Source organism: Actinia tenebrosa, unplaced genomic scaffold (assembly GCF_029948245.1).
Source record: "Actinia tenebrosa isolate PJP-AT-01 unplaced genomic scaffold, QUT_ActTen_1.0 PGA_scaffold0__85_contigs__length_37466705, whole genome shotgun sequence".
Lineage (NCBI taxonomy): Eukaryota > Metazoa > Cnidaria > Anthozoa > Actiniaria > Actiniidae > Actinia > Actinia tenebrosa.
Window position 1 is genome coordinate 14,728,311 of NW_028292569.1, and position 14,956 is coordinate 14,743,266.

The window sequence follows — 14,956 nt, forward strand, 5'->3', positions numbered from 1 at the left end:
TTTTAGACGTTTGATAATATAAACAGGTCATTTATGTCAAAAATTCAAAATCTAGGATATTTTAGGTTTAAAATATGAATTTTTATCGCCTTGTTTTTAGGTTTAGTTAGCAAACATCAATTGACAAGAAAGAAATATTTTGGCGCGAAAATGAGTAAGATTATAAGACAGGTAGCAATAGAAGTTCCTTTTCCAAAATGAAGCTTGAAGACATTTCTAATAATCTTGTATTACTGATATATATTCTTTCATTCACTCTGAGAAATATTAATCTAAACCTAAATATCAATCGACAAGAGTTTTAATTACACAAAGTTGTTAAATTAATTATAAGAAGGTTTTAATCGTAAACTTGTCAAAGCTCAAATAATTTTATTGCTACTGCCACTAAACGAGACGAGAAAATTGAAATAATACCTCTCTAAGCCCAGAGGAGTAATTGAAAGAGCTAAAATTAGCACAGAAATTAAATACTAGTACAATGGAAAAAAAATTAGATAGACAGTTTTTCCGTACATGCGCATGCGCGAGCCTTGCATGTCAGTGTGGACGGCACCTTGAGATGTTAAAATAGGGAATTTTGCCCAGTTAAATCTTCCCTTTCCTTTTCTGCACAGCTTTAGTAACTGATTTTTTTTTTTTTTTTTTTTTTTCGTCAATGGAATCTGCTTAATTTGCATTTCGTCAAACCTTATATTTTTTTTCTTTTTCTTTTTTCTTTTTTTTTTCCTTCTTTTCTTCTTTTTTGTGTGGCTTTTTTGTAAACACCTGTTTCAGAACATACTGTCAACGCTGTGAAATATTTCAAACAAATTAAAAAACATAGTTGCCATTATTCTGTGAAACATCGCATCAATTTTAAGATTCTACTCCTCACTTTCAAAGCACTTCATGGTCTGGCTCCTGTCTACTTGTCTGATCTCATAACTGTGTATAAACCTAAAAGAACTCTCCGCTCATCCAAGGAACTGCTTCTTGTTACTTGTCCGTACAATCTTAAATCTTATGGTTATCGTTGTTTTTCTGTGTCTGCTCCTGTCCTATGGAATTCACTACCGTCTCCTCTTAGAAACACTTCATGTATAAAAACTTTTAAGAAAGACCTTAAGACTCATTTGTTTAAACTAGCTTTTGAATCATAATTTTTATATATTTTACAGCGCTTAGAGCCGACTTGTATAGGCGCTATATAAATCATATTATATTATATTATATTATTCTTCAAAATGGGACTAGTGACATCAGGGCAGATCCAAGGCAAGATTATTTTACTGTTTCATTTTGAAAACAGAGACTTCTCAAACGGAAAACAGATACTAAATTTAAATCGTGTCCTAAATTTTAGCCATGCATTGACTTATAGCATCGCCGCCCGCAGAAGTTGTTTGAAGGTTCGATAAAATTGAAGCTTTTATAAATGTATATTTGACAAGATTCTCTAAAATGGAAGACATTGGTTCACAATGTGAATTACCCACAGAAACACCAGAATTGAATAAGTAATTAGCCTACAGGGACTACCCCAATACATTTTTCGCAATGAAAGCAATGTACTACTATATATATGCTTATATGTGCGCACAATAGTCCAGTTCCGAGTTCTCTTTGCTCAGCCTTAGTCTTGGTTGAGTGTATGTTATAATATTCAGCTATTCAACCAATACCCGTGGCATTTTAATCAACTCATATTGTTCCGTAGTGCGTACATTCCTTACAATACAATGGATCTTAATGAAAGAAAAATAAGACAATTGTACTCAATCGAGGCTAAGACTGAGAAAAGGCAAACTCGGAAGGGGAGTATTATTTCGAGTTACAGAACGGATAGCTAGATTTTGGTTAGCGACTGACGCATATGAATGCAAAATATTTCGCATGATGAACTCTTCATTAAGCGTGCGTAGCCGAAAAACCTCAATATGCTTTTCCTTAGTTAAACAAATCTCCTATTCATGTGATTTACTCTAGAATGTCTTATTGTTTACTATCAATCACGTGACTTTTTGGAGTTGACTGGGGGCCAAACAAGCGGTTGACTGAGGGGCAACTAGCGGATGTTAAGTCAAAACATGTCAAAATAAGTCTTCAAACTATTGTATTTGACTATTTCTACGACATGAAACCAGAAAACAAGAGATCAAAACAACCTCCAAGATTTTTCAAGCAATAAGCCTTTTCATAGTTTAAGAATCGATCCCACTGCGCATGTGATTTTATCCCGAATTTCTCACCTTCTTCTGACTAAACCTTCTTTTGTTCTTAATTAAACAAAAGAAGATGAGAAATTCGGGATAAAATCGCATGCGCAGTGGAATCGATTCTTAAAACTATGAAAAGGCTTATTAAAGACGCAGCTATAACCGGAAGTGACGTCGATAGTAAATGAATGAACTTACCATAATGCCGAGTTGGTTTAGCTTCACACATGAAACTAACAAAGATAATGCGCGGCTTTAAAACGCTGGTACAATTAGCACGCTCTTTTACAATTGAGCGCCGTTGGTATTTGTGAAGAGCGGTAGCCCGCTTGAAAATGACGCTATGCGCGCATGAAAAAGAACGTTCTTGCAAACAACTTGGAAGACGCGCCAAATTTCTCTTTGCTACTTATGTCTACTGAATGAAAATATATCCAAATGCTTTTATTGAACGTTCTCCGTTGTCTGGTTTGTTTTTCGCTTCGTTTCCGCAAGTATTAGTCCCATCCATGCCGTAGAATGTCCCCCCTGTACCGAATCCAATTCTAGAAGCGCTCGTGGTGCAGTTGCCCGGAAATCCAGTGATACCAATGCGAGCTGATGCTGTTTCTGGAGCTTTGTGCAGGATATTGAAACCTTGTACCGTACAAGCGGTCTGAAAATAAACACAAAAAATCAATGGCGTTTCTGATCTTTGCCTTTTAGCTTTGGTTGAATGTTTTGCCCATTTCAGACCATGTATCGTTCCTCTCGAGAATAAGATTCTTTGTTTAAGTTTTTATATCCATCATGTCTTCTCATGCGCAACCACTAATGTCTTTTTTTCGATATTCGATGCGTCTTTTTTACTCATATTAAAAACGATTTTCAAGAATAAAACTTTATAGAACTTTTACTTTTGCAGTGAAATATTTTGCGCAAAATCTTCATGACTAAGTGGATTAATCGTAAGGAAACGGTACGTGCCTTAAAAATTCATACATTACATCTGCAGCTCATTGAAAAATCTTTGTGTAGACCTTTCTCTTACCTGTAAAGACGAGCCGCGCAACAAACTTTTCCACTGACTGACATCCAAGTGTGTTTCTACTTTTCTACCAGGACTCCTAAATACCGAGAGGAGACTGTCTGCAGTGTAGTTGATAGCAATCCAACTGGTATTACCATCATGTTTCATGCCCAGGCACAATCTGGTAAACTTTGTGTACCAATATGTGGGTAAAAGGGTTTCTTTTTCCTTTAGGTCCACACCGTTATGGGATTTGTAAGGTGCCATACTTTCCCATAAAGTTGAATTGTATTTGAAAGTTTGCTGAAAGGAAGACGTAAGAAAGCGCATATAAAGATATGATTGTGTGCTTGGCGTGCGTGGCGTGGCGTTGCGTTGTTTTGTGTTGTGTGGTGTGGTGTTATGTTGTGCCGTGTCCTATGTTGTGTTGTGTCATGCCGCGTTTTCTTGTGTGGTGTAGTGTAGTGTTGTCTTGCGTTATGTCGTATCGTATGGTGTCGAATATGATCGTACCGTTCTGAGCTCAATAAATACCTAAATACACAGTGCCCAATGCTGCGCACAACAACAAAATAACCGCGTGCCAACCTTTGCAAATATTTCAAGCAACGTTACTCAAGTGATGAGGTCGAAATCTACTTCTGCAACATTGCGCGCAAAAATTTCGTCACGTCAACACTTCTAGAATTGCGCTGCTGACGATGGCAACCGCTGACCAGAAAATGTTAATATTAGGCTCGTTTTTTTACTTCATGTACCGTTCTTTGACGAGTGCATGAAAATGAGGCCACCCAGTCATCTTGCAAGGCTTAGCAAGGCTGCTCATTCATAATAAAGGTGGATAGCGCGAATTCAGGTCAAAACAAAAGGTCAATTTCTATACTTTTTTTCTATAAACGCATTTCATGTGCTTTTTATATCTTTTATTTTAAACTAATGATTGGGTGACCTCGTTTTTTGTGCACTTGTCAGTCATTATGAGGACGGTGTATACTTGCGTTACAGATAAAGTTGCTACTTGTGAAAATTAACTTTCACAAGTAGAAAACTGAAAAAATTAACTTTGTCGCCAGGAAAGTTGCACGAAATCGTTGCGCAGTAAATGCGGCAATGTATGCGATCATTGCGAAGTATGGAAGTTTCTTCGGCCTTATTATGATATTTAAACTACAATTTTAAAGTAAAAAGATAGCAATATCAAATAAAGCTGAACCTTGTTTCCATCCATCTTTATGACTAGCGTCCAGCCTCCCCCGCCACATCCGGGTATCTCAGTCATGTGACAGTATGTAAATGTCTTGTTAGGGAATGCATCCAAGTAGTAGGGTCCATCAGTAGCATCACTAGAAAATGATTAAAGAGAAGTGGAGAGTTTGAAAATAAAGTCTAATAGGACGTTTGCATGATGGTGTCATTTGACTCCCACTACCAAGATACTTCGCGAATTTTCTTTCTCATTTAAATTTGTATTCCCTCATGAGAATAGTAAGACAATTGGTACTAATTAACTAAACAAAAGAAAGTGTGCAAGGGAGTCTGGTAGTAGAGGTCAATGACGCCATCGTGCAAACGTTCTATTCACGAAGAAACCTTGCAGTCGATAATCAACATCTAAGAATTTCGCTAAATGTCCAATGCGCCAAATTAAATCGTAAGTTGTAGGTCCTTTGTAGTCATTGGGTTAAGGAATGGTTAAAAAGAAAATGATCCGACTATACGTTGTTGCATGAAATTTTAGATTTCCGCGATGTGTATATTTCATTTTCTCGATTTTACAAAATAATGCATTCCAAGTCGCTATAATTTCGCGCGGATCATATTAAATGAATCCGATACTATGAGGGACACTAAAAGTCTGTTTTTTCTTGAGTAATAAGATATACATCTATTTTTGAATTCCGCATGTTTTTGCAATTGATTTGTAGCCTCAGCAACCAAGAGTCAAGTTCCATGGAAATACTAATCATTCATAATTGGTTGAATCTATTCTCTCTTTTTGATTCGCTGAGAATGGAAGCCATTTTAATATCCCTATACACTACAGACAAACCTTCTCCGTTGAAGAATATCCTTACACGATTGGGCTGCGAGTTCTGGAGTATCGCCAACTCCTTAAAGATAGAAAAAATAAACATCTTATTGCACATTTTTGGTTAATTAAAAACGAACTTTCGCCATAATAAACTTTTTAAAAACGTTTTAAAGCTTTTGACTTTCTCAACAAGGAGTTCAAGAACAGCTCTTTTAGTATTTTTGACCTCTTCAATAACAAATTAATCCTTTTACTTTGGGCGTCACATTTTCCCATTTCAAAACTCTTTCATTTCCATTGATATTATTACTGACTAGCCTAGCATTCACCTGAGTCTTTGCCCAGAAAGAAATATAAAAGGAAAAATAAATAGAAAGAAAGTATATATGAAGAAACATTGCTGAAAAGTTCGTATGTATTCCTCGGATACAATTTGCCATAAGATAAAAAGGGTCCTAAGCTAAATCTCTGAGGAAACCTATAAACACACTAAAAAGAATAAGAAAGATAAAAAAGTTCCTAAGCTAAATCTTTAATGAAACCCATAAACAAACCACTAAACTTAAAGAATAAGAAAGATAAAGATAACAAGGGTCCTAGGCTAAATCCCTGAGAATCCCATCAAAAACGCTAACGATAAAATAAGAAATACAACCACATAAATAGGGTCCTAAGGTGAGTCCTTGAGGATATCCTTGTTTTTAGGATTAATTAATAGTTGATAGGTAATAATAGTTTACCTGGCTCATTGTTGCTTGTACACTGGTTGTCTGCACCACAGTTGCACGAACATTTCTGAAGAATGCGTCGACTCGCTAAACGACCATTTGTGACAGGCTAATATTCAAAATTAGTTCATATAGTTAATAAAATTAGTGATATAAAGACTCGAACTTTCCATTTGTTTTTTGAACGGCCTTCGCAATTTTTCCAACCATTTTGTTGAGCATGCGCAGTATGCTTATCCATTAGAGAGCCTGCTTTCCTAGTAGTCAGTTATATTTGTCGTCAAATATTTCAGATTTCGTTTCCTTAACACAGTAGCAGGTTGCCCCTTTTTGTACTGAGTGCCATTAAAAATGTTGGCTGCCTATCACTAAATCCGTAGAGAGCTCTAACGATGGCAAGTTAATGGCAAGAATCGAGTTACGATGTTGAATTTGGCATCCTTCGCGCCTTGACGTACTGAAAGCATACTTGACCATACTTAGTCCAGACCTCATAGACATCTTTTAAAAACCTTATCTTGACAATAAGAGAGAGGGAGAGAGATTCTTCACCCAAAACACTATATAATCGTTGTAGGAAATGTTCTGTCTGGAAACTGTCCTGTCTAATGTGTTTCTTGTCATAACATGAGCAAAACTAAACAAAAGTAAGGTGTCAGTAGGACGTACGAAGGTGACATGTCCTTCATACTAAACGTAAATACAATTTTCTGTGAGTATACATTGCCGTTATATCTTTATTAATTGTTCATAAGTGATAGATATTGAGGCGACAGTGGCCACTAACCATGGAAATTATATTTATTTAATTAAAACGTACACTGAAAAGAAAAAAAAAATCAGAATATTTTTTTTGCGATTATGAACTACCGAGGTAGTAAAATAAGGTAATTTGTTGTTTCATTGGTTTTGGAAAAAGGAATTTATCAGAAGGAGGATTCATAAGACTTTGAATTCACGATAAATAACGTACTGAAGCAATCAATGATCGCAATCAATGACAATCTGAGACCTTTCATCAAATTTCATCAAAAAAATTACGAACGTCAACCTCAAATATAAGAAGATATAACTAGCTAAAAACTAGTGTGAGCTGCGTCGGTGTTTCTAATGAAACAGTAATGATGAAAAGGTAAATTATACACCGTGAAAAGATGAAAAAACTTACTGACGTTTCGGACGCTAGTCCTTCGTCGGAGTAAAAGAGGAACCTCAAATATAGTTATTTTTTATAGCGATTCTTTTCCATCCTAAAAGATAAGAACACTACGAGAGAGATTCTTTAAGATAAAAACAAATTAGTCAAGAATCAATCGAAACAGCTTTATTTGTACTTAATCTTTCTTTTAAATTTCGTTTTTCTCTTCATCAATAATGTACTTGTACTCGACTAAGTAAGCACAAACTTGAGTTCAGTTTCGAATTACCAATTATTCTATTATTTTCTTGCTCTTTCTCTTCGCTTTGAATCTTTTATGAAGGTTAAGTAGATAACTGCTCGAGTGTTTTGTCTGGTTTTTGCAGTTTTGGATGACTCAAACCAGACGGAAAAAGCTCTTTTTTCTTAAACTGAAAAGAAGCTAAAAGCGACGCCCTGTACATGTCTCGGCTTGATTTTCAAGCACAAAAAGTTCTACCAAAAATAAACTAAACCTAATGATAAATGATATACCTAAACAGTTTCGTTTTGGCTTCAGTATTTTGGACATTTTATTACCGACATTTTATTACCGACAACTAACTATTTTAAACGGCTTAAAAAGGATAAAATCAAACCATAATTAGAAATGGAATCGAAAGATAAGAGAGAAAATCAACTTTCAAAAGGTTTTCGCAAAGTACTGTCATGGACGTCAATGATTTTTTTGATTATATATTTTATAGTGTTCACAAGAAATTCATACCTAGTCATTCTCAATAGGTTTCTATCATATGATAAGACATAAAGTAATAATTTTTCATTATTTTCCTGGGTCAATAAGATTAGTAAGGAATGGTGAGGTTTTTGAGTTTTACAGTATCAATCCAGTCCAAGAGAGTTCTCAGAGAGAATTTAAGCTTATAATTTGCAAAAGGTAGTCAAAAAAAATTGGATTAAAGTGACGATGAAACGAAGTCATTTGTGTTTTTTAATATTAAACGTTAGCTAAGGTGGTCTTTTATCTATTAATAGTCAAGTTTAACGGAGAGTGTGGACCGTACCTTAACTTGTTGAAAAATATATGGACTTCCACTGTGCAGTACATCTTCAGCCATACATGCATGCTCAATTCCATGATGATTAAGCTGGCAGAAATTCTTTCTGGTGTGGTAATTGTAAGAGACGCATTCACTGTGTTCCTGGCATTTCATTAAGCAACCAATCCAGTCAGTTTGAAAATTTTCTTGAATCTGATATCCAAAAAGAAATTTTTCTTTGATAGTGAAACTTGCGTGGCCTTCGACACTCGTAGAATACAAGAAGACGACGAAATATAACACCGAAGTCGTGTAGAGGGAAAGCGTTTTCCTGGCATGTTTTTCCATGCTGATTGTGGTCGACGGTAAACTCATAGTCTAAACTTAAAGCAACATGGTGAAAGAGATAGTGATATCTTTAAATAAATAACAGTGTTTTTAGATTGACCTTATCACGAATGCTTTAAATATAACTACAATTTGTGGTGAGGATAGAATGAGATTCAGCCAATCAAGACAAGACGAGCGAAAATCGGGTTCGCGTTTGTTTAACTATGAGCAAGAGTACGTAGATATATATTACTGTGAGCTAGACGATCGAAATTCATTAAAGCTCAACTAAAAGGCAAGCAGTGTTCTTAAATCTTAATTCGTGCTGCAAATCTTTTCGGAAGTGGACGTCACAGGCTGTACGGCTACTTAAAGGGCCTTCTAGCGCATTGCGTAAAGGTTCATAGCGCATTTTCGACAAATCACTTAATAGAACCTACATTATTTACAAATCCATCAAAATTATTAATACAAGAATTTTATCGCTGTTTGCTTACTTATGGGCGGCACTTTGAAGGTTCAAACGCAAATGTGCAAGTAATTTCACAAACTCTTATTAATATACATTAGGGGAGGTTAATATGATATGTGAAATTCATGTGAATATTATGTTCCTTTTTTGATTTTGTTATGATGCATTAACCGTGCGCAAATGATACACTTCCTCCATGGTTAATGCCTGCTGGCTTTACTTTTTCATTTCCTAGAAAGCCCCAGGAAATGTTCGAAAATAACATGAGCTTGATTTTTTCACTTAAGATAATAAGTAAACTTCGGTTATCGTCGAAGAGGATGATGTAAAGCTTATTTCATAAAGCGCTTAGTCTTTTACGTATTAAGCGTTTTAAGAGAGAGATCACATAAGTGGAGATTCGACTAAAATTATATCAACTACGTAAAAATAGAAAAGTGCAGAAAAAAAACTATGAAATAAAATAACTATGAAAAATAAGTCAGAGAAAAATAAGACAAAGTATTGTATCACCAGCGGCAGTATGGAATATTCGGACTTGTTTTAAAAAGTCCACTTCAGACGTTGAACGTTGCTTTCGAAGGCAGTGGTTTAGAAAACGCCAACAACTATTTTATAATACAACCGTTCATTTTCTTTAGCGCCAGAAGGCATTTGTTAAGATAGGTGTTCTATATACTTCTACTAGTTTCGACGAAAAACAGCGCTAGACCTCTTTGGCAATTAGACTCGACGCGCCACATGAAAAGTTTGACGTCTGAACAGAACAGTAGTGTCCGTAACCACAATTAATTTTTTGGGGTAATAAAACCGTTTCATTTTGTTTAAGAGGTTGTGATGTCATTGGTTTTGTGCCGCCGGCCTTTTTAATATTTTAGAAAACAAACTTTGGTTTTGAACTCAGAAGACTTTTGTTTCTGTATCAATTAGAAACTGGACGAAATTTGGAAGAAAGATACTAAATGAAAAAGATAAATTGGGGGGAAAATCAGCATTGAAATAGTGCATGGATGAGGAAAAATTTCCATGCGACACGACCGAATTGAACGATGAAAATTGTTTTTGTAAATGAGCAGAAAGAACTTTCTTTGCCCATCATGCATTATAAGGTCTTATTTATAAGGAAAACAAAGACTCACGGAACAATTTACAAGAACAGCCTTGGCATGGTATGTGGTCTTAACTCATTTCAGTTATTTTTTGTCAATTTATTCAATAGTCTTAGACTAAGAGTGATAAATCATAGCGTCCACCAACTTCATATTGAACACGACATGGGGTTTCTTGGTTAATAGGAAGAAAAATTCTGGAGTGTGATGAATAAAAGGTGTTTATCCAAAGTTATATTAGTGCACCATATTCTCTAGAGGAGATTTCGTGTATGTCTAATAAGGCACACGGCACGGTCAGGAAGCGTCAGCAAGATTGACTGTTCAGCCAATTAAAATGCTTGAACTGGACGACTTGACGATCCGAAAGCTTATGTCCCTGCGAGTTATTCTGGTCCACCCCTTAAAATGTTAGTTATGCATGCGCATTTGTATGTGAGAAAGACAAACATTCGTGACACCAGAAAAAAATTAATGTATTAAAAATTTAATTATCCTAATTAAAAAATGTTCAAAATTATTTTTAAAATATTGAAAATGAATTATACTCTTAGAATATTTATGGAAGGTTGTACTTCAGGAATTGTAGATTTATTGTTCATCAGTTTGTTTTTAGTAGAGCCATTGTTACCAATCCTAAAATGAAATGAGAATATGTAAAAGAATTAGTGGGAAAGAAATTTTGGGAATGGAAGGGAATATCTGTAGGGTGTGCATAATATGATTTGAGGAAATTCAGATAATACACTCACCTAGAATGAATGCTGCCACAAGTTTTTGATTGACAGACATGTGTAAGTAACTAGGCAGCCTAGAGGAAGCGCTTTCACCTTGAAGGGGGAGCATGACGGCAGCAATACACGCGATGGCTAGTAGTACTACCCAGAAGCTTGGGGTATAACCTGTGCCTGTATGATATAATAAAGTATCTAAATCAAGCGTGTTGCTATGGGCAACATCAACCTTAAAATCGTTAATGAGAGAAGTATGTTGTATGGAAGAGTGTAGTTGCCATGTGCAAAATTGAGTGAAAAAAAGCAAAAAGTGAGGCAAAGATGCTATGGAAAATATTGGTATAGGAATTAGCTACCTCGCTGATGTTGTTGCAGTGTGAAGCATTTTGATATGAACAACAGTTTTCTTTAGACTGATTCCATAAGTCAGTGTTTTTGCTCTTCTGTCTATTCTGGATATCGCTCACACACCACTAGTTGAGCAGCCACAACCCACAAAGGAGAAAAAACTATGACTTATGGAATCAGTCTACGGTTTTCTTATATTAGAATTGCTGTTAAAGAAGTATGCCTAGATTGCCCTGATTTTGAGATTGAGGAAAATCAGATGGACAAAAAAAACGAGTATATTTCCAAACAGGTTTTACACAGAGCATGAAGAAACTAAATTTCATGGTCATGTGAGTGTTGTCCAGCCTAATCGTAAGAGCAGATGTATATTGGACACTAGGTAATGTACACTATCACAAGAATAATATACTTTAAAGTCAAAACGTTGTACAAACAAAGTAAGTTGTCATGTAAAGTAAAATGTCATTGTTAAGTAACTAGATTGACGACAATGACATACTGTAATGACACCTTTGCCTTGTCTGACATCAGGACATGCTTTAATGGTACTCTTGACACGTACCATTTTATGTGCCAGTATATTTCAAGAGATGCAAGAGAGAAGATCTTACCATGGTAGCATACCATGACGCTATTACTACTTGCTTTAATGGTATTCTTGACAGTGTTTGATTTAATGTACCATGTTATTTGCCATTATATTTCTAGAGATTTTTATACCATGGCAACCACCATGACGTTACTACTATTTGCTTTAATGGTACTCTTGACAGCTGTGTTTGATTTAACGTACCATGTAAGGTGCCAGTTAACAGTATTTCAAAAGAGGCAACAGAGATCTTAGCACTAGTGACATCATTACTACTTGCTTTAAACAAAGAAATGATACCCTACATAATGAAATGTGGTCTGAAATAGGAGACAATGAAACATGATTTATAAGGCGTACTATTAAGGTGTACTTAATCTCACCATGATAAGGAACAGCATCTTGGAATACTGCAGCTTTATTTTCTATTCTGCTTGATCTGTCAGAAGGCTTTGTTGATTTCTCTTTCTATAGAAAAGAGAAAATAAATGGATAGATAGATAGATAGATAGATAAAAAAATGAGATGGATGAATGGATGGATGAGAACAGTCTAAGTGGATAGATGGAAGCTGGGAAAACAAAGATGGGTGAATGAATAAATGGACAGACAGATGAAATGATGGTGGATAGGTGATAGAATAAATGAATGGTTGGATTAACAGATTCCTAGAATTAAAAACAGCTATAATAAACTACAGGAAAGCTTTGGTTATAGAAGAATATAGATGTGGCACAGAACTTTAATTCTTAGGACATACTTGCATAAGAGAGACCATTGCATCTTACCTCGGTGCCTACTCTACTTGAAAGAATAACGGAAGGAATTTCCTTTCTTCCTAGAATCTTATCAACACCATGCTCAAAGACCTGTAGCCTGAACTTGTCTTGTTGGTTGATGGGAGTAGAGTGGATTGCTGTATGGCGTATTACTCTGAAATGCAAAGGTATATAATCAATATCCACCAGGTTTTTTTAGGGAATCAAGGGTAGCATAGAAGTAGTACACTTGCATCTCACCTCTGGGGTCTTGGGTGTAATTCCTGGACTTGGAATCACATGTGAGTAGAGTTTGTTAGGTCTCTCCCTTGAGGACTTTTTTTCAGTTTTTCTCCCTCCACAAAAACTAACATGCTAAATTATAATGATCTGTGAGTTAGGCATGCCCTGATTTTGATTAGGCCAGAGGTTGTTTCAGGGTTTGATCTGTGAGTTAGCCATGCCCTGACTTAGATAAGTCCAGAGGTTGTTTCAGGGTTTGATCTGTGAGCTAGCCCTGCCCTGATTTTCATTAGGCCAGAGGTTGTTTCAGGGTATAAGATTTGCACAATTTGTTTTGCACACACAATCTTGATTTCTACACTATGATTATCATTGCATACATTTTCTAACAATATTTAAATTTGAACATACATATCAACACAGCATCGTGGTTTGATAAGACCCTCTGCATCCACAACCAGATAACGGCTTGGTGCTGTACATAAAACTGTCAAATAAATAAAGCTTGATTAATTTTGACAACTGGTAAAGTAAGTAGTGACCTTTGTTGTGACCAAAGGTGGTCTAGAAGTAATGCTCTCACCTGAGATTTTGTGTTTGAATGTTACACCTCGTATTTAACTCCCTCGTTTAATAGTTTTTCTCTAGTTACAAGATATACCCAATACACTAGATTTAAATTCAATCTGTGAGTACATTGGTCATTAAAATTCCCTAACTTTAATCAGTCAGAAGGTTGTTTTAGGGTTTGCCATTCCCTGACTTTGATCAGACAGGAGATTATTTCAGGGTTCAAACAATCTGTGAGTTAGCCATTCCCAGAACATGATTGGTGAGGAGGTTGTTTCAGGGTTAATAAAACTGTTTTTTTCCCTTCAGTTACAACACAAGCAGGAACAAAAAAATACAGAAAACAAATAGGTGGGTTGAAAAACAAAGTCCTTAAGTTCTTGGTTTTATCAATAAATTATTAGAGCTTCCAATTCAATAGTGGTTATTACCCAGAAACAATTCAATATCATTTACAACATTTCATATTATAAGGCTATACAGCTCAAAAAATATAGTCAGACAGCTTTGTATTTCTTGGCAGTCAGACAACTAATCCTTAGTAGTGATATTTCACCTGCCGTTTTACTTGTATTATTAATTCGAAAATATTTTTGGAAATCGTTATTTTGGGCAAAATTTGCCCATTGATGGCCAGTTGGGTGGATCTATTTCAAACTCTGAAATACCTAGATCTAGACAAATATTTGATTGCTGGTTTTACTATAAATCCTTATTATACCTTAACTAATGTTTAAAGTACATACCTTTAAACCTAAGCACAAACTCATAGGGGTTGTAGACAGTCAAGATTTGCTTGTGGGTAGACTGGTCCTTGACGTAGAAATTTAAGGTGTTGGGGAAAACAAACACTGGAAGGGAGCCATCAGTGAAGTGCGATGACTGCACTGACCTCATACAGCCACAAAACTGTGGCAACAACACCTATGGCTTTCTTGGTTATGTGGTTACCTAGGATACAGATATCAGCCAATCAGATCTTTTGATGGTAAAAAAATAAGCTTATAGGCTTTGTTAAAAGATTCCTAAAAATCTTGAAAAAAACAACAAATGAATGAATAACTGTAAGATTATATACCCTCGTATTCCTTGAGAATTTATTAACGAAGAATAAACAGAATATATTAGAAACTAAACAAAATTCCATTTAAATGTTAGTGTTAGTAAAGGAATCTTAAGGTTTGTACTTTTAATTCAAATTTTACAAGATGTTTTGAGTATTTCAAAGCTTTCTTTTAGAATAAATGGAACTTGGATAAAAGATATTAATCTACATGTTCTTATCTTATTGAATTACAAACCTGTTGTTCTGAAAACTAGTATTTTTTTTATGCATCTGACCAAGTTTTATTTTCTGGCTAAAGGAAGCCCCACTTACCTTGGTGTACCTTGAGTCGAATATCGTCGGGGTTTTCAGCAAAATGGCATTTTCGAGGAGCCTTTTTCGATGGATGCAGATTGATAGATCTATCTAAGGTTAAATTATAGAGGTTTTATTGCTATTCTTGTCTCTTTTTTGCTATTTTCTGCTCTGACTTCACGCTTTCAAATCAACCATTTTCTTTTGTTGTTGTTTAACTCAGCTGTTTACTCTCGAAGCATGCTGGGATTATGACATCACGTGTTCTCTGGACAGACAGACAAATAAAATATCC

The 14,956-nt window shown here is 35.4% G+C and overlaps 2 protein-coding genes across 2 annotated transcripts; both read right to left on the reverse strand.

Moving 5' to 3' along the window:
- Positions 1 to 285: 285 nt before the first annotated feature.
- Positions 286 to 8,852, reverse strand: LOC116291635 (uncharacterized). The gene is made up of 6 exons (XM_031698821.2): positions 8,170 to 8,852; positions 5,980 to 6,076; positions 5,258 to 5,318; positions 4,421 to 4,550; positions 3,229 to 3,510; positions 286 to 2,853 (listed from the first exon to the last, which is right to left on the reverse strand). Exons 1-6 carry the CDS (start codon positions 8,518 to 8,520, stop codon positions 2,614 to 2,616), a joined length of 1,161 nt encoding a protein of 386 aa, XP_031554681.1. The 5' UTR covers positions 8,521 to 8,852; the 3' UTR covers positions 286 to 2,613.
- Positions 8,853 to 10,527: 1,675 nt separating this feature from the next.
- On the reverse strand, positions 10,528 to 14,892 carry LOC116291637 (motile sperm domain-containing protein 1). Its single transcript, XM_031698824.1, has 7 exons — positions 14,680 to 14,892; positions 14,048 to 14,252; positions 13,143 to 13,218; positions 12,519 to 12,663; positions 12,114 to 12,198; positions 10,809 to 10,964; positions 10,528 to 10,692 (listed from the first exon to the last, which is right to left on the reverse strand). The coding sequence occupies exons 2-7, from the start codon at positions 14,196 to 14,198 to the stop codon at positions 10,658 to 10,660; spliced, it is 648 nt and encodes a 215-aa protein (XP_031554684.1). The 5' UTR covers positions 14,199 to 14,252; positions 14,680 to 14,892; the 3' UTR covers positions 10,528 to 10,657.
- Positions 14,893 to 14,956: the final 64 nt, after the last annotated feature.